The 18,948-nt window shown below is 44.5% G+C and overlaps 5 protein-coding genes across 6 annotated transcripts in view; 4 read left to right on the top strand and 1 right to left on the bottom strand.

Moving 5' to 3' along the window:
• The window catches only part of LOC114877543 (paired box protein Pax-2-A), a 102,263-nt gene extending 100,014 nt beyond the window's left edge, over positions 1 to 2,249 (top strand). The window contains exon 12 of the mRNA XM_029190232.2: positions 463 to 2,249. Coding sequence (XP_029046065.1) covers positions 463 to 692 — 230 coding nt within the window. The 3' untranslated portion in view covers positions 693 to 2,249. The remainder of the gene's footprint in view (positions 1 to 462) is intronic.
• Positions 2,250 to 5,262: 3,013 nt separating this feature from the next.
• LOC114877548 (cysteine-rich protein 1-like) lies at positions 5,263 to 10,879 on the bottom strand. The gene is made up of 3 exons (XM_029190245.2): positions 10,739 to 10,879; positions 5,456 to 5,608; positions 5,263 to 5,365 (listed from the first exon to the last, which is right to left on the bottom strand). The coding sequence occupies exons 1-3, from the start codon at positions 10,776 to 10,778 to the stop codon at positions 5,322 to 5,324; spliced, it is 237 nt and encodes a 78-aa protein (XP_029046078.1). The 5' UTR covers positions 10,779 to 10,879; the 3' UTR covers positions 5,263 to 5,321.
• A 167-nt stretch (positions 10,880 to 11,046) lies between these two features.
• On the top strand, positions 11,047 to 15,581 carry LOC114877531 (transient receptor potential channel pyrexia-like). 2 transcript variants are annotated; one of them, XR_003789595.2, is made up of 9 exons: positions 11,047 to 11,997; positions 12,073 to 12,325; positions 12,388 to 12,590; positions 12,664 to 12,882; positions 13,038 to 13,366; positions 13,559 to 13,832; positions 14,372 to 14,495; positions 14,878 to 15,131; positions 15,269 to 15,358. XR_003789595.2 is itself a non-coding variant. In XM_029190214.2 (9 exons), the coding sequence occupies exons 1-9, from the start codon at positions 11,614 to 11,616 to the stop codon at positions 15,417 to 15,419; spliced, it is 2,358 nt and encodes a 785-aa protein (XP_029046047.2). In that variant the 5' UTR covers positions 11,047 to 11,613; the 3' UTR covers positions 15,420 to 15,581. The 2 variants fall into 2 exon arrangements, 1 of the variants encoding a protein (XP_029046047.2); XM_029190214.2 differs by having other exon boundaries at positions 14,372 to 14,662; positions 15,269 to 15,581.
• Positions 15,582 to 15,692: 111 nt separating this feature from the next.
• On the top strand, positions 15,693 to 17,361 carry LOC114878510 (keratin, type 1 cytoskeletal 11-like). The gene is made up of 3 exons (XM_029192416.2): positions 15,693 to 15,746; positions 16,244 to 16,988; positions 17,060 to 17,361. The coding sequence occupies exon 3, from the start codon at positions 17,062 to 17,064 to the stop codon at positions 17,359 to 17,361; it is 300 nt and encodes a 99-aa protein (XP_029048249.1). The 5' UTR covers positions 15,693 to 15,746; positions 16,244 to 16,988; positions 17,060 to 17,061.
• Positions 17,362 to 17,389: 28 nt separating this feature from the next.
• Positions 17,390 to 18,948, top strand: part of LOC114877554 (protein pangolin, isoforms A/H/I/S) — a 166,751-nt gene continuing 165,192 nt past the window's right edge. Inside the window, exon 1 of the mRNA XM_029190277.2 lies at positions 17,390 to 18,889. Coding sequence (XP_029046110.1) covers positions 18,740 to 18,889 — 150 coding nt within the window. The 5' untranslated portion in view covers positions 17,390 to 18,739. The remainder of the gene's footprint in view (positions 18,890 to 18,948) is intronic.

Here is an 18,948-nt window from a genome sequence, read left to right on the forward strand (position 1 = left end):
TAAACAATTTTTTATCGGACACGCGATACGTTGTTGCCTCGTTCCTTGTACGTGACGTAACGCGTGTACTGCACCCGACACCGTAGACACCGAAGTTTCGCAGCCGCGAGTTCAACTTTTCCCCTTTCTAAAGCACCATTTCGCAACTATCGTGAGCTACTATCGTAACCGACCCAAAACGGTTACCTCGCGAATAAAATTGTACCGTAGGTTTCTATTCGCTGTTCAAAACGATCAATTCTCAACTTTAGATACTTTTCAAAAGACATCCTCAATGAAATTGATTGAAATAATAGTAACATATACCTATCTATGTAATGGGGTTGATTGATTTTGAACAGAAAAAGAAAAAGAAAAAGAAAAAGAAAAAGAAAAAGTTCCAAATCGTAGCATGCAGAAATGGAATTGAAACGGCATGGAACGTAAGTAGAATGAAGAATAAATTCTGACCTTGTCTCGCAGACTCCACGTACTACTACTGCAACGGGGACACGCTGGCGTCTTCCCACAACAATTCGCAGCAGAGCGGCGGATGTAACAACGCAGGGCCAGAGAACAGCACGGACGTGGCTAGTCGCTCACCTTTGGCAGCAACCAGGGCGAGCAGCGGTGCGAGTGCGGCTTCGCCGACCGGAAGTGCATGCACCAAGCCGGATCACACTTCCACGCCGACCGACCTTTATCTGGCCTGATTGAACGACGATACAGGAGACCATCTTCGGGCAAAGTGTTTTCCTGGAGTGGGAACAGTAGCCAACGACTTTCGACGCCATATCACTGACAATGAGTAACCAACGCTGAAACGAAAACAATGATCTCTTTTAACCGGCTTCGAGAAAGGACAGCCAGCAATCATGATCGTCGAACGACAACGGAAACACTGACAAATGCATGACTAATTTCCGCCAGGGAAAACAATAAGCCCAGACGAACTGGCCAGACACCGTTCGCGTCGATGCAACGCGACGTTTATCATCGTCCAGAGAATTTGGTCGCGTTCTTATCGATATTATTCTGTACACACATACACACTCATACAGCGTGGCACTAACAAATTCGCATTTATCGATGCGACAATCGCGAGAGAGATAGAGACTTTGAAAATCATGTCGACAGACTTTCAGACCATCGGACAAATGATCGTGTCGATTACGTCGTACGACAGCGTTCAAAGCAACGAAGCGGATCGAACAACGTTGTTATCGGCGTTGTGTCGGATCACCCGTGTGTCGCCACCAATTAACAAATTCTTTTTAACAAAAAGTCCGTAACGAAACCGTTGCTTCGACGATGTCGATGAACATTTCTTTTATTCGTGATTCGAATTGAACGGCAATGACTCGACGAGTGTCTGGTCCAGCGACACTAATGGATAACGCTGTCGAGACACGCGGTCGAGATTATCAAACTTCCCGCGTTCGTTACCGACAGCGTCGGTACTCTGGTAGAGTGCGCATAAAATCGTAGGTAGTTTAATTTAACGATCCTCAGTTAGCATAATTTCTACGCTACACCCTCGATCGGTCGTCTCTCCAAATGTGCTACTACATTCATTTAAGAAAAGAAGAAAAATATAAATTTACTCAAACACGACGATCCCGTCGAATGTAGTCGGGCACATTTGTTACCGACGGCGTTAGAACGTGTACATGTATATATATATATATATAAAGTGAGAAAGAAAAATCTCTTTCTATATATATATATATATATATAAATATAAATATACAAATAACAATGTAAAACAAAGACACAGTCAACTGGCCAAACAAAAAAAGAAACGGCACGTTCTTTCTCCTAGTAAGCACGACGACCCCCCTAATCCAAACCTAACCCCACCTGTGCCCCGTATCACCCCAAAAAACGATACAAGTATATATAGTAGGTAATAACGGATAAGTTTATTGAGATTTTTAAATCAAGAATCGACGTAACGATCATTACTGTTAAGGATATTATATATATTTTTTGTAGAAACCAAAGACCACAGACGGATTGCCGAATGAGAATTGCGTGCGTCGCGTAGCTAAGGCAGAGGCAGAGTTTTATGGCGGTTTTAAATGGCATCTAGATGTAAACGAACGCGAGTTTGCGAGCGACGCACAGGATCGACGTAGACGCGCAAGAAATAAGCAACGAGGAAATGCAAATTACGGAACCGGGAAAGCGTGAAAGGCGAAACGAAGTCGGTTCTCTTTCGTGATATTACCGCGAGTACGGTGTAAAAAAGAGAGGAATCTTACCTTACGTCGATACTGTCATCGTCTGCCACTTCCACGGATCCTCTCGTTCACTTCCACGATCACCCAAAACACACGTCCTCGAATTGATTTTATAAACGATCACGTTTTTTCCGACAACCGATTGTTCGCACTGATTCCCGTGTTCCATCAACACCGTTGTCCGTATCGCATACCACTACGGAAGTCAAGACGCTTCCTGTTTCGCGTCGAGCGTAACGTATCAAAAAAGAAGAAAAAACTATCACGGAACCGTAATTAACGTCCAACCAATGTAGAATTTAATGTGGAAGTTGCGTGCTCGCAATTTCTTTATGATTAACGGGCAAAAATGGTAATTCGTAACCTTAATAAGGAAATTTACGCGCGCACGTCTTCGGTGCATCTCGGTTCGCGCAGACTATGCGCACTGAGCATGCGCGTGGCGTTTGGTTGCATTGCACACGCGCGCCATAAATTCAAACGCGTTTATTTGTTATTCCACTCTCCTTTTTAATTAAACGATTCTCTATTAATTTTTATTCCATCGCGAATATAGAAACGCATCGCCCTTTTATATCATAGAGCTGCAAATAGTGCAATGAATATGTCAAAGGATTTTAATTAGTTATTCTCATAAATATCCATCTGGTAGGAGCGAATTATCAACGAATCGCGTTTCGCTTGAGAAGTCCACCGTGAAATGGGTTTCCCAGAACAATTTTGCTCGGTAAACAGTTATCTCGTAATTAGCGAATTATATTTTCGAACGTGTTTATCGTGTTATGTTAATTTTTCTTAGGATCATTTTATTCACATCCTGTTATAATGTTTATTTATTTGAACACTTAACAAACGACTCGTTCAGTCTTTCACCATTCCGTCGTTACTTTTTCATTACTACTGGATTGGCGAAAAGAAAGTAAAGAAAAACGATGCAACAAGGTCGATCCGGAGCGTGCTCGCAACGATTCAGATCGCTCGTCGATCCGAACGTCAGACAAGTTTTTCGAATTTCTCGTTCGAGTCGATACCTGTTCGCTGATCGCGAGAATAATCAATATTTCGTCCCTTTCTCCTAATTACGTTCTTTAGGTGTTTCAACCCAGGCTGACGCGATTACGTTTCCGCTGCGTTTCTAGCGAAAAACGAAGGATCGTTGGTAGACGCGATCTCTCTCATTGCTGATTAATTGTAAAATTATAAATTGTCGTATCGTAGCGTTGCGTGTCGTAAAAATCGTGTGCAGGAAGAACGGGGACGTGGAAAGCGGCGACTGAAGAGGAGAGATGGTACAGATAGAGGAAAAACGGAGAGAGGGAAATTGCGATCCTGTTGGTAGTTCGAGGCTGCGAATTCGAGTGTTCACGCTGTTTCATAATCGCAATACATACCTCCTTGCCGAGGGAAACGTTTCTTTTATCTTTTCTCGTTTCACTGTAAAAAAGAATACAACGTTTAAAAAAATGTTCCACGGTCATGAAGATCGGCCAACCGAATTTGATCGGACGTTCATTGCGATTACATGTCGGAATTTCTAATTGAATAATGCGTACTTCACATTGTTAATCTATTTGCTAGTATCATAACGATGATGATTATTAATGATTATTATTATTATTTTTATTTTTATTCTATTTGCTATTATCGTCTATTTTCATTATTATCATGATTATTATTATTATCTTATTATCATCATTATTATTATATTATTATTTAATGCCTTTATTATTTATTAATTGTAACGACGACCTATGTGTAATAAGTTTTGCCAAAGAAATCCGTTTAGAAAGAGAGAGAAAGAGAAAGCGCAATATCGCAGTAACGTTTCGTGCTTCCATAGGATGGAAGCGGTCTAAAAAGTAAAAAAAAAAAATAAATAAAGTAAAAGAGTAGCAAAAAGAATAAAGCACAATATGATAATGTTTGAAACGTAAACACATTTTCGCGCAGCATTCAAACGAAGGGGATGTACACCCGCACCAATTGCGAATTATTGTAAAATCGAGATTTCGGCTTGGATGCTGTGCCTCGTGGACCTTTAATCGAGATAACAAACAATTATTGTTTTTCTTTGTTTCGCTATCATTTCATCCCGTGTGATATTCTTGTTCTGTGCGCCGCTCTTGCCGAGTCTCGCTGTTGATACTTGCAAACAAAACTCTGTACATCCTTTTTAAATAAATATGAGGTTTATATGAAACATGAACGTTGTGACTTTACGCGTCTTCTTCCACAAAGTAGAACACATTTCAAATTTGAATTTTATGTTTCTTAATTACATTTTATGCGCGCGTTTTCAAATACCGCTTATGCCATCTAACGACAGATGTAGGAACCAACAAGCCCGAAAATTACACTTTTTTCAAAGTGCGCTACTTTTGCGGGTCACAGAGGTCAGTAAAGTATTCTGCAATCGCAACAGAACCTATGTAATGCTTTTAAAAATTGCTTTCAAAAACAGCAGTTTTTGGACCAAAGATGCTAGCGCCGCATAGCGGTAGTTCGTTCAAACTAATAGCAACACCGGTGGTATTACCTAAATTAAACTAAGTTTCTTGTCGGTGGTAAGTGTACAGATAACATTAGTTCGGAGATTCCACCACCAGATGACTATAGCATTCATTGCGCCACCCGGGACCATTTGTTTAAATTTCGATTTTAACAATTTAAGCACATTATTATGCTAGTAATTCGATGGAGTCGTAATTACAGAAAGCTGTGCTGGTAGAAGTTCCCAAAGTTTTTATTTTCCAAAAACAACACGATTCGCGGTCTTGTTAATTCCTTCATTTATGGTTAGATGGCACCAGCAGTACCTTTTTTAAATAGCGCGTTCTAAGTTTAAAAAATTTCAAATTAAACATTGGTATGCTATACAAGCAACATCCTTTATTCAGAGAAGCATCTTATGAAAAAGAAATTCATAAGGTTTTAATTTATTTTAGCATAGTTCCTGTCATATCCCACTCCTATAAACAACTTCGTACGCTTACTTCTAGACAATCTAAATGTCTACAATTAATTAAATATAACACCTACAGAATAAGTAACGTGAATTTATTAACAATAAGTAGGTAATGCAAAACAGTTTTTAGATCTTCATTTCTTGTAAACGTAACTCTCCGCACCTCCTCGACCGAAACCTGGAAAATTGAATATTTTATAATAGAGTAGATAGTACTTATGATATTTATACGCCGAATATTTTTATAGCAATTTCATTTGCTGTTCACCTCCAGGACCGAACAAGGCAGCGTAACACGGATGATTGCAGTATGGCTTGCCTTCGTGCTCCGCGTGACTGCCGGGTGTCAAGGTTTTGTTACACTTTTCGCATCGTAAACAGGCACCATGCCAGTCCTTCCCTAAAGAGGTTTTTCTTTCGGCTGGAACAATAAATAAATCACGCATGAGACTTCTGTCATCAATTTCAGGTTTATATTTCATTTTCGCGGGAATATGTTTCAGGTATTTCCGGTATCATCCAACGACTAAATCGATGAGCGATTCGCCAAATGAAATGGAAACGTGGAAATTATTACGTGCGATCAGAAGCATTCGCGTGGCCCCAATCCAAGTCTGTAACGTCCATGTATGGCTGCGTTCCCGTTAAAGAAGCCTCAAAGAAGTTTTATCAACTCCGGCCTAGGTAAAGTACATACTTTACATACTTTACCGTAAATCGCTTGTCGACAATCGCATCGCGCTGGATTACGTAATAAGATTGGATAACGATTATCTAAATAGCTTGCGACAAAATCGTCTTTACATTTCCGAGCTATTTTCGTATTCATACGTTTAACGAACTGATATTTCTGACATTGCAAGTTTTCCTTTTAAATAAATTAAATTAACGAACGTTCTAAAGCATTTTTCTGCTCGATTGTATTATTCGAAGCATCTTCGAAAACCATGCTTCGTTTCGGCTCAAAAGTAAAAGTACTCCAGAGACAGGAGACGTGATCGATCGGGGCGAATAATGAGCACGCTCTTCGTCTCCGCTCGAAAAATCCACTCGGTCCTTTCCCGCCAGCGCGTTGCAACGGCTCAGAATGCGCGAACATCCCCAGGCGGGACTGTGCGTCGTCGTGGCCGCCGTCATCGGCTGTTCCATTAGCAATTTCGTAATTATAAAATTCAATGGTCGACTCCCGGTAGACGCGATCGGCGCTTCTCATTCACGGAAGGTGCGAACGCGAAGCACCCTGTGGGCCGTTCGCGAGAAAACGCTGACAAAGGCTGGCAGAGACGGATCGACGCCGCTTTACAAAATATCACGACGCGTACGCGAGCTGCAACATTGTGCGTCTATTCCCATGCGCGAATGCACGCACGATTTGTGCGGCAGGATTCTCGAGAAAGCTTCTTATGACGCGGGTGAAAACGTCGAGAAAGGGGTGAAAGGATGAGCCAGACAAGAAACCCGTTCGCGGCTGTCTTTTGTTTCGCGTCATCGCGCAAGGGACGGGCTTGATTAATCGAAAAGCATCTTGATCCTCGCGTGGCACACGAGGGAGATGAACCTTATTGGCGAGACGATTCAGAGACATCGAGTAGCGTGATTTTCCTCTTGTAATCACGCTTTGCTTTCAACGTTCCCGTCAACGACATCGACGATTGTTCTCCTCGCGATATCGTAACGAGGTTCGTTGCGACCGGTAACAAATCTAACCAACGTAGTCGACAGAATCGTAGCCCTGGAAGGTTCCACGGTTCTTCGCGGAACACAAGTCCGCAACTTTCTGTCGGAAAGCATCGTAGTTCGATTTAACCGCATCTGACATTTTCCTGCAAGCCGCGGTACCATTCTCTCGTTCAGTCGATGCGTACACGTTCGGCCTAAAAGGACTACAAAAGGCCCGCGAAATCAGAAGAGCGACGCGAGCGTGTAGCATATTTTTTCCTTTCTTCGTTTGGTGCGTCGCGGTGCGTCATGCCATTACGACATATCAAACCACGTCGAGAAGACAAAAAAGCCCGTGGACCGTGGCGGGCTGGTGGTTGGCATTCAAACGTTCCTCCGTGTCTAAGGAGGAGCACAAAGGACGCTGGTGGCAGCGAGGGGAATTGGAAAATGACGAGGAGCGGTGAGACACGAGCAAGGGGGGGGGGGGTCTAAAGGGGTCGATGGTAGCCCGGGGAACGTGGGGACGCGAGAGAAGGAAGGTAACGCGCGGAAGAAGCAAAAAGCGAGGTGAAAAAGAAGGAAGAAGAGGGAGAAACGGGCATCGAGAATGGAGTAGCGAAGAAGAGAGAAGGGTGGCGGTGACGTTGGTGGTGGTAACAAGAAGGGTACTGGCATAAAGGGCCATTAGTTAATTAACTCCTAATTATCTGGCGGCGGAGAAGCGAGTGCATAATCGTCAAGCATTGCTGCTGTGCAGTGGTAGCGCGAAAAGGCAGACAGTGGTGTGCACGGATCGTTGCGCCCAGGCGCCAAACAATCGGCGGCTGCTGATTGCATAGGCTCGCTACATCATCCCCTTGGTCTTTCCCTGCTTCTCTCTTTTTTCTTTTCTTTTTTTTTTTACTCCACTTCTTGTTCTTCTTCTTCTACTTCGTCTTCTTTATTTGCTCGGTAGACCATTCTCCGTTTCACCACCCAACCACCCACTTTTCTTCTCTTCTTTCAAACTGCCGATCTGCTATACCACCCCCTTCCTCCGGCGAACGGCCCTGAAAAACTTCTCGTAGTCTTCTCTCATAGTCGCGTTGTGCAAACGAGAGGGTTGAAGCTGGCTATACCTTCTCTCATCGAGTTTCTGCCTCCTTCGTTTCCCGTTGCCTACCTTCTACACCCAGAAGATCCTGCCTATTCTTCTGCAAACCTGTTTCCTCTCTGTTCTTCTTATTATTACCCGATACACCCTTCCCAGCCTGTCCCGAACCGTTGTCACCGTCCTCGCCGTCCTCGCCGCTGGACACTTTATTGTTGTTGCTTTCGATGCAACGTGACTCGGTTTCCTCGTCCTCTTCCTCCTCTTTTTTTTTACGCTTCCTCCTGACTGGATTCGCGAGCAGGATGCGCGCTTTGCCAAACCACTCGATGAACTTTTTCTTCGGTCCCGTAGCTTATTACGAACTGTTCCTTCCTTTGCATTGGCGATATTCGATTAAATACGAAGCAATTTGAACTTTATCGAGCACGATAATTCCGATACAACGACAGTATTCATTATTCGTGACTCATTAAACGTGAAATATCTTCTACTTCTTTTCGTATCGAGCACCGAGACAGGAATTCAAGAAACGTGTCTGCCGTTTCACGGAAAAGAAGCTCGTCGAATCGTTCAAGCTCAGTCGCATGCCAAAGGGTTGAACTTCGTTTGCGCGAAGTCTCATTAAGCGTTCGTAAAAATTAAGACGGATAACGGGAGGAGAAGGTACTACCCGTCTCTTCGCCGAATGCCACGGAATCATTTGAATGTAGTTTATTTCAAAGGGCGTGTTCTCGGTTTCTCAAAGGGTCGCGGGATCTCTTACGATCGTCTCAAAAAGCTTCCACCTTTGCGGTGCACGTTACCGTAGAACGCTCGGTAAGAAACAAAGAAAACGCTAGGAAAAAGCAGCGAGTGCCTCCGTCGTTGGGGCGCTTTCTGGTTCCGCCATTCGCGCGGACTTCGTCTTCGGCTTGAAAAGTTACTTTGCTCTTAGCGCCCGACCACCGCGATGCATCTTACATCCAGGAACGCGTGACGACGATTAATCGAACCTAACAGCTCTTCCTTTGAAGGGTCACGTAACGAAGGGTCAATTCCAAATGATGTATTGAATTACTTCTGAACTTGGAGAGCAGAATGTTTGAACACAGTGCGTCCTCAATTTTAAACCTATGAAGCGTGAACTAATTAGAAAGGAGGGGCCAGAGCGTTTCTTTCGCTATCGTGGATCGCGCTGACACGTTGAAGCGCATGAGTCACGGATGAAAAGTTTCAGAGGTCAATGACCTCTGCTGTTTGAAAATTTTCTCTGCGATACAAGGAAAAGCGTGTCGTCCCTCTAATTCGCCTTGGCATCCATTTCTCGCACACCTACTTGCGCCGATCCGAAAGGCATACCAACGTATCCTCGTGTGAACGCGGCAGTTGCTCCGCTTCGCTCCGCTCGGTTCGTATTCAGAAAAATCCGCTTTCAGCACTAATAGTGCTTTAACGGCCGTCTAAAAGGCCGCTCGAAAGAGGAAGCGCGCAATTAAAAGCGAACCTCTTCTCTGAATACGATGGCTCAGCGCGAACTCGCCCGAAGGGAACGCAAGCTATCTATCGTCCTCCCTGGCCTGGCTTGGTTTTGCTGTTCTCGTTTGGTCCCGTTTATCTGCACGCCAAAAGGGGAAACGTAACGCGCGATTGGCCGTCGATAATGTTATCGGAGGACAGTTTGCTGAATCGCGGTCTCTCGCTCGCGGAATCGCCGATGATAAGGAGAGAATCGTGGCTTTCGAAGTCGGCGTCAACAATCACGAGTATGATTGACCCTACTTTTACAGGCTGGCTATTCAAAAACTGCCTAAAAATGATTTCTTTCGCAGTTTGTTCGTATAGGGTGATCGTCCTAAGATGATAGCAAGATTTACCTAAGAAATCCCAGAGGAGATTGCTGAACTTGTTGAACACTCTATGTAAATCACGAGGAACAATCTCAACGATGTTGTCATTTGGGGATTAAAATTGAGAAGTTGTAACAGGAGATTACGATGATCGACTTTGACTTTGTCGATTTGCCAATAATGATAATCGACTTAAAGGCAGAAAATCGTCGAGGTTGTTTCGATAACGGAACGGTATCAGTAACTGGATTACCATGAAGCGAAGGATATTCGAAAACAACAATAAACTGTTGCATAAAAATATTAGAACTGTTATTCGAAAATGTTCGAGTAATTTCAAGGCATTAGGAAATTCGTCGCAATAGTTCACCACAAGCACCGCGTTTCATTGTATAAAATTTCCTTCCTACTCACATGTATTACCCGATATTCATGTTACGCGTTTGTTCGTACGCACAATAACGAGGCTGACATAATGTTTCTCAAGGTGGACCGCGAGGACGTGCAATGACATCATTGGTGTCGTCATTTCACGCACACTAATTTCATAATAGACTTCGTATTCAACATCCTCCAGCAAGATCGAGCAGGAGTGAACGTCCTTCCTTGATCGTTGAAAATGCGAAAAGAAGTAGGTGAATGAGTCATCGATAAATGTTGCAATTGAACAATGTCTATAATTGTCGATTAACAGAGGTCTGTTATTGATTATCTCGTTGAGTCATCGTGCAAAAAACCAGCGTGGAAGTGTTACTGATAATGACACGATAAATCTAAACTATCGCTTTATAGTTCCTTTATTCAACAAATAACAAATTTTCCTATAAAATCGCTAGTCCTCCAAACTGTGCTCGCGATCTATGACCGACGCGTATCGCACCGATAAGTCTAGATATCCTCTACATCTAAAAATTCTACCAACAAAACATTTTACGTCTTTCTGTCGAAAGCAAAAGCCTCGTTTACTCACCGAAGTAGACCGGCTTGTCACACTTTGGACAGTTGGGCATGTTGTTGCCTGCTGTTCGACTGAACCTCGTTGAAAGGAAGAACTTGAATCGACGAACGAGATCCTCTCCGTAGCGTGGTCAAGCGCTTACTGGGCCCGAGTTCTGCAAGGTAACGCGATGCTCTGCAGTTGATTGAGCGTACGCGAATGTGTGTTAACGTCGGCTGCGTGTGTGTGCCTGAGCGCGCGCGAGAAAGCCGTGTTAAGGTCGCGTTAGCACGAAACTGGTATCACGAGTGTGTGTGTCCGTGTGGATGAGTATAGGTGCACCTGAACTTGGAACGACGGCAAAGTGTCTCAGGTGCTACGAGTACGTGTGCACCGTGATTGTGACTACTAACGGTCGTGCTTCGATGAATCGGTCTCCTCCGATGATAGTAGCCAACCAATCCCGTTATCCATTGTTAACAGATTCGTTTCATAGCCAAGTACAGGGTTGTTCATAAGCATTCAGCTCGACCTGCTGACTGGCTGAGTTCGTACGCAAATAACGGAGTACCCCGGTGCACTTGGAATGCAATTGTTTGAAAATTAGAAACATTAGTTCAGTCATTGAAAGCTTAGAAATCCAAATTCAAATTCAGGAACTTCAAAATTCAATTCTATAGATGGAATACATCTAATTTTCAAAATGGGTGCCAGCATCTTTGACCCAGTTTCTTTGATTTAATTGAAGGCAACGTCTATCTTTAAAACAACACGATTTGCATTTTATAACTAACCACATCCTCTGATTACCGGGGAAATATATTAGAGCTACTTTTGATTATGGTTCAGTCGAGAGCAAAGAAGAGAAGACGCAGCACAGTAGCTTCGAAATAGTAACTTTTACCAAAATGAGCATCTATGAAAATGATTTCATTCGATTGATATCCTGTATCGGAAACGACGACGTGGAATCGGCGATACGTATATTCACCGAAAAATTTGATAAACGATTTCTACAACCTATCGGGATTCTTCGAGTGACCGCGGTTCAATTGGCTGCCTGGCAGGGTAGAATAGAATTGTTGGATCTATTCTACAAACATGGCGCTAATATTAATGCCGTGGACAAGATTGGAAGATCTCCATTGTTCCATGCAGCACATCGTGGGAATAGCGAAGTGGTGACTTGGCTTTTGGAACATGGAGCCTTCATGGATAACAAAGTTGGCATTGATAGTTGTTTCAAGGCTCCTACTTTCAACTTCAGCCATTGTTTCGATATTGGTCGAAATGTTGGTGTAAATTATTATATAATATTAGAAGGGCAATAAAAAAGTACCGTTAGTAAAATACCAATTCATTGATAGTTGCCAATCCCAGAATGTTGGGGAAGGACAGCACTGCACCAGGCGGTGAAGAACAATCACTCGGAAGTGGTGAGGATTTTGGTGGAGGCTAGGGTTAACACAAACGTAGAAGACGAGCGTGGAATTACACCTCTGCTTTTGGCAGGATCTACCGTAACCCAAGAAGATCCTAATGAAATGTCCAAATTCGTCCGCATAGTCGAGTACCTGGTACAAGGGAAAGCTTCGACCAACGCCGTTCACCCTGACACAGGTAATAACTTGGAAACTGAATCTTCGTCTTCTAAAATAATCATATCGAATGAAATTTGAAAGGTACTACAGCGTTACACTATGCTGTAACGTTGGGAAGTTTCTCAGCCACGAAAATATTGTTGGATGCCGGTGCGTGGCCTCTTTATCAATGTAAAAGCACCGGAAGCACCCCTCTTCACCTCGCCGCCAGTATGGGTAGCTTAGAAACTCTTTCGATCCTCCTAGCGAACACACCTGCCACACACGTCGATGTTTGCGATAACGTAACGCCTAATTCCATCTAAATACTTTTTTCACTCTAATCATGTTTCTTCATCTTTATTGTTTTATATTCAGATTAATCGAACGCCGCTTCATAGAGCTTCTTATCAAGGACACCGTGAATGTATTCAAGCATTAATCGAACACGGTGGTAATCTGGCTGTCGAAACCAGAACCGGGGTCACCGTTATCGACGCCATATTTGCTCACACTCCGAGGCCAGTGACGTTTCTAAACGATATTTTGGACTCTCGGGTGCGAATGAACGGCCGCACGATCGATAGGAACTCGCATGTGAGAAGAAATAATATTAAGATCCTTAATTAAGTCTTCCATTAGTGAGTAGAGGGTTTGAGGATTTCGAGTTTAAATCTAAAAACTCTACCAACTGTGAGAAACAATATTATCGTCGAAATGTATCCTAACTCTTATCCTTATTCCTGTCGAAGATCATCGTTGACTTCAACGTACTGGCGCCGAAAGGGGAGTTGCAAATGGGAGTTGTTACGTCCCTTATTGCAGCAGCTTCAGACGAGGAACAATTGACGATACTGCAACATCCGTTGGTGGAAACGTTTCTCTGGTTAAAGTGGTCCAAGCTGAGAGTGTTCTTCTTTAGTCTCGTTTTCATCCACGCCCTGCTGGTCCTTTCCCTCTCTGGTTACTCTATAGCGTTGCTGCAGCACCAGACTGATTGTACGCTGTTAAGAAGGATCCTCGCTTCGTGTTCGTGTGTGCTTTTCTTCCACAATATGGCGCAGGTGTTAATGGTGCCAAGGTTTGTGTGTTAGCTATGCAATTCGTCTTACCGTACGCGTAGAATAAGTCATCCGTATATAAGGTGGTTTCGTTGCGGAACACCCGGTATACACCTATACCGATATAAAAATTTCCATAATATCCCCACAATTATATTTACCATCGTGTACTGAAACGTCAAAGAAATAAGTACGAGTAATGTTTTTTCCAGATATTACTTAAGGCAGTTCGAGACGTGGCTCTCGTTTGCATGCGCAACGATATCGTTGATGATTTCCACAGACGGTGGCCACACGGATGCAGTTACGATCCAGCCAAGGGGAAAAGAATTAAACCCCACGGAACATCGTCCGCAGTGGGTGTTGCATTCCATCAGCTTGGCAATCTTGCTTGCATGGATGCAAATGATGCTGCTAGTTGGCCGTCTCCCAACGTGCGGATATTACGCGCTCATGTTCTCCACGGTACTAAAGAACATCCTTAAGGTCAGTCGAGACACGATCAGCGAAGAATTATTCAACGCGAGATAATTGCTGTTATTCGTGTTCGTCTCGGCGATCGACGATGGAAAGCGAAAGTAACGAGGGAAGATCGGTGAAAAGAACTCCCAATTTTCCTCGTTACGACACGAAGTCGAGGTTAAACACGTACGAATAAAAAAACCACCTTCGTAGAGACACGTTCCTGTCTGTAAAACGTTTTCAACCGTTGGTATTAACAGAGGACAAACGTTAACCCTGATTTAATATAGCGAGGGGTGGTTTTTTAATTCCTGTCTGTGTCACGGAAGATCCGCATTTAGCCGGGAGAAAAGGTAAGAGCGACGAAGCTTTACCCTTCGACGAATATCGTTAGAAATGAAAAGCCGACCGGGGAGAGGACCAAGGTTCTAAATGTCTCTCCTCGGTGGTGATACGGCACCCATCAGGACCCACTTGCCTACCCCTATGCTCGCCGCCGCGCACCAACCTGCCACCCTCGCGATTATAACAACGTGCATCTGGGGCTTTTTATTTCCTTTCAGGTTCTCCTAGCGTTCGTCTGCCTGATTGTCGGATTCGCGTTCAGCTTCGCCGTTTTGTTCCACGGGAACGACCAGTTTCGCAATTCCTGGAGGGCCGTCGTGAAGACCGTGGTAATGATGATGGGTGAGTACGAGTACGGGGCTCTCTTCTCGGACGAGAAGAATGGGAGTTCCTTCCTACCAGCCACGAGCAGGGTCGTGTTCCTTGCTTTCGTCATGCTCGCTAGTATCGTCCTGATGAACCTGATGATCGGCCTCGCGGTCAATGACATCCAAGGCCTCGAGAAGATGGTACGAAATTCTTGCCTCGTATATCTTCCATATCCATCGCGAAATCACACTCGCACCTCTACTCTTTACAATTAACACGTTTCCTGAAGATTTATAACCTGAAGATATTTCCCGGCTAAATGAAATAAGTAAAAATAATCTTAACGCAATACCTAACGATAAGATTATTTATAAGAAAAAGTAAGTGAACGAGTCACGCGACGATCTGCATTCAGGGTCACATTCGTCAATTGCTGAAGCAGGCCGAATTCGTGGGTCATTTAGAAAGGCTGACATCACACCGAATCTTTCGCAGCAATTGGCTACATCCTCGGTTAAGTTCGCTGCTCAACTCGAGGCGCAGTATTCCCACAAAAATTACGTTCGGTTATCACGAACGTTATTTTCGTGAATCATCCACGGGCGTCCCGGCGAGGCTGAGGGAAACCTTGTTTCTGTTGGCTTCAAGGAACTCGCGCGACTGCAAAAGGTGAGCAAATTAATCGCGCCGACAACGGGGAAGTTTGGTCGCGAGGCGGTCAACCGCGATCACTTTGCTCCTTAATTAATAATTCCACCGTAATGGTTGAAAACTTTCAGCAACTTAAAGAAAGCGTCTCTTTTCAGCACGGTAACGAGTGACAAGCTCAAAAACAACGACGACAACAACAATACGGAATTAACGGCGTTGTTGGAGGAAGTGTTGCTGCAATTAAGGACATCTTGTTATTCTAGCGCAACGGGAAGGAAATTTTCAAAACCCTTCAATACTAAATAAACCAAGAAAAAATACTTACAAACTTATAAAGTACTTTTAGAATTTTCTTTAAAGTATTGTTTCATTCGAGACTGGAATTTTATTGTAGAACGATGTGGCACATGATTTAGTCCTTGTAATGATGATTTTATACTATTAAAAAAGTATTTTATTTAAATATAATTATCTGCCCCCAACGTCGATATCACAGATACTTGTCCTTACCGACCATAGCCAGCAAAGGTTCTCTCAACCACCACTCTCGACATAGATGTCTCTGCAAGACAGTCTACGGTTTTCAAAGCCATAACGTACTTCCATCGTGTCGCAAGAAGATTGTCAAAAGCGGTAAGTAATTGAATTAATTAGTAAAAATACCTTTTAATACATGTTATTAATCATCGTTACGTGTAATTTTGCTTGTTGGTTTAAAATCTTTTATCAGACATTTAATATTTGCTGTAGTTTTCTTAAATTTTACATGTCAGTAAAATTCGTCCGAGAGATTCTCAAGTAACTACGGTCATAAAGTGAACAATAAAATATGAATTAATAAAAGTTATAAATTAATGCAATTATAAATTAATACTTATAATAATTTTGGTAATACAGTTACAAATTAATATCGATACAATTTGCTTTTGCTTCATTGATTTATATAAAAATTGATTCGAGCAGATTCAGTCATTTTGAGGTTTGAGGTTATTAACACCGGCATGTTATTTGCCGGTGATATATAATCAATATAATCACGAATGATCACGTGTATTATTAGCGAGACTTTACTGTTTACGTTACAGACGTCATTCGTATGAAATTTGTTAATAAATATTTTAATGTGTAAGGTGAACATCTTCGGTTTGGAAATTCACACGCACGTGGGCAGTTTTCTTCGTTGATGGACATGGCAACGGGACAGAAGTCAGTTTGGTTACCACCTAATAAGGGTACCTGAGTTTTTGTCCAGATTTTAATTGAATACAAAAATCGGACAGGACAGTGGCGGGCGTATATATTACCATAAATTATCGTTCACCCGCGGCTATAAAGAAATCACGCGCGCACCTGTCTTAACGGTTGTAACAGGCTTGAACGTAGTGTGTTTTGTGACTTGAGTTCACCTTCATTTTCATAAAAAATGGTATCAGACGCAGCATCGTTTCGTTAAATTCAATACGTATACTGGAAGAAGCAAAAAGGTGTCACCGAGCTGGATAAAAAGGTTACTTCAGCAGGATACATAATTTATAGGGTCGACTTTGAAACGACCAACGGGATCGGAAAAAAATTTGCAAACAAGTTTCCTCGATTCAGAAGATTTCCAGATATTCAGGTAAAACGAAAATTTGCACCTTCCATAAACTCGTTCACCAACGGTGCTGTTGGAAACTTACCAATACTTGTGTGTTCAATTATGATAAACAAGGGTTTTCAAGGCTAGAAGTTCTACGTATTAATTAGTCTCTAAGAAGCCTTCAGATAATTCCGAGACTGGCACATGGAGCTACTAGAAAAGGTGGTGGTGATGTGGTGGCAATTGCGGTGGCGGTGGCGGTTGCGGTTACAGCATCAGCATCAGCAGAAGCATTGGTAAGAGGAGATGGTTAGAATAGTAGCAATGATGGTGATTATAGAAGCAATGACAGTAGCGGCGATTGCAGCTATGACAATGGCAGTGGCAGTGACCTCGGTAATAGCAGTAGTCAACAGCGGTGGTAGCGATGGTACGAGCAAGATCAGCAAGAGCAGCAGCGACGGTGGTAGTAGTGGCATCAGCAATAGCAGCGGTGGCGGTGGCGGTGGCGGTGACATCAGCAACAGCGGCGGCGGTGGCGTGGCGGTGGCGACGGTGGTGGCGACGAAGACAGTGCTAGGAGTTCGGGCAAGTTCGCAAAGCTTCGGGTGGGGTCGGTTCGCCGCCTTGCCTGCCATGACTGGCCGGCCGAGGCCTCGCGGGGGGTGAGGGTGGGGGCGAGGTGGCGCGTCGGCGAGGGAAGCCACGGCAGTGAATCCGGCGTCGTGATTGGTCGTCGCGTGGGAGAGCCGCCCGCCTGAGCTCACCGTGACCGGCAGTCGGCACCGAGCATCCAGGCAGAGCACATCGAGCCATCGGAGTCGGGGCGAGATACGGAAACACGCACCTCGGGACCTTAGCACGGGCACGATGGCCGTCCGGCGCGTGCACCGTCAACAACAGCAAGAACAGCAACGTTGTCACCGTCGTCGTGGTGCCGTACTCGTCGCGCGTGTCCTTCGTGTTTACCTAGACACGGAATCGAAGCCGCAGCAGCATCGCGCGCTTGCTAAAGCATCGTGGCCACCATCGTGCGGATACGTGGCGCGCGGACTATGCGCCTGGTGCACGCAATAAGAAACGAAAAGAAAAAGAGAAAAACACGACGACGCGCGACGCGCGACGCACGGAAAGTTGTTGTGCGTTAAATACGACACACACGATCTGCCATTCTACACAAGCTACCTACAAACACGTTCCATCGTGTTACCTTTTCCACGTCCCCTCGTTTCCAGCGGCTCTACCGCGCCTCCTTCCCTGTGCACCGGCCTTCCCACGCGGTCCTCCTATCTTCGGTGAGATTAAGTTTCGGTTAATACGCGAGGAAACGCGCGTCGCCCGTTTGCTTGTCAAGCCTTTTATCGTTTGCAGTTCGGGTCGTAAAGCATCGTTCAAACAAAATAGATATACATACATATATCTATCTCGTTGTGTTTTGACTGGTGGTGCATTTTTATTGTTCATCGTCGCGGCGTGCTCTTCGGTGCAACGTTCTCTTGTGCCCGTTTCGGGAAGTGTGTTGTATGTAACCTAACCTCCTCCGTCGACAACAACGACGACCACGACGACGTTGGTGGAGGAGGCAAGGTGACGGTGACAGTGAACCATTCTCTGTGCTACGTCCAATTGTATTCCGTTCTGTTCTGTGCGGGGCAGCAGTGAGACAGAAGGGAAAGAGAAAAAGAAAGAAAGAAGGAAAGAAAGAAAGAAAGAAAGAGAGAGAAAGTGTCTTGTCGTCGGTGGCGTTCATTCGAAGTCAGCCGCGTTCATCTGTAGAGAGCAGCGCAGTTCCGACGGACAGCACGTCAGAGAGGCTGTCGTCGTCGGCGTAGTACATAATCGTTTGTTGTGCGTTGCGTTGCGTTGCGTTGCGTTGAACTTGCCTATCGGCATCTCGAAGACCGGCTTTCGAAATTCCCGCGTAAGCCTGATCGGTCGCCTAACCTCTTCTCTTGGTCCGCGATTCGTGACGGCGGACACACCTCTCGCGTTAAGTCGGTGGACGACGAGGACAGGAAAGACGGTGGCCGTCGCTCGGCCAGCAATAATGCCGCACGTGAGCAGTAGCGGCGGCGGCGACGATCTCGGCAGCGAAGACGAGGTCAAGGTCTTCAAGGATGAGGGCGAGGACGAGAAGAGGTCCTCCGAGAACCTCACCGAGGAGAAAAGTTCCCTCATCGACCTCACGGAATCTGAGGTGCGTCGACAAACATTTCCTACTAACCGTCCCCTAAACGTCTTCTTCTCGTAATCACC

This window comes from Osmia bicornis, chromosome 3, assembly GCF_907164935.1.
Source record: "Osmia bicornis bicornis chromosome 3, iOsmBic2.1, whole genome shotgun sequence".
NCBI classification, from domain to species: Eukaryota; Metazoa; Arthropoda; class Insecta; order Hymenoptera; family Megachilidae; genus Osmia; species Osmia bicornis.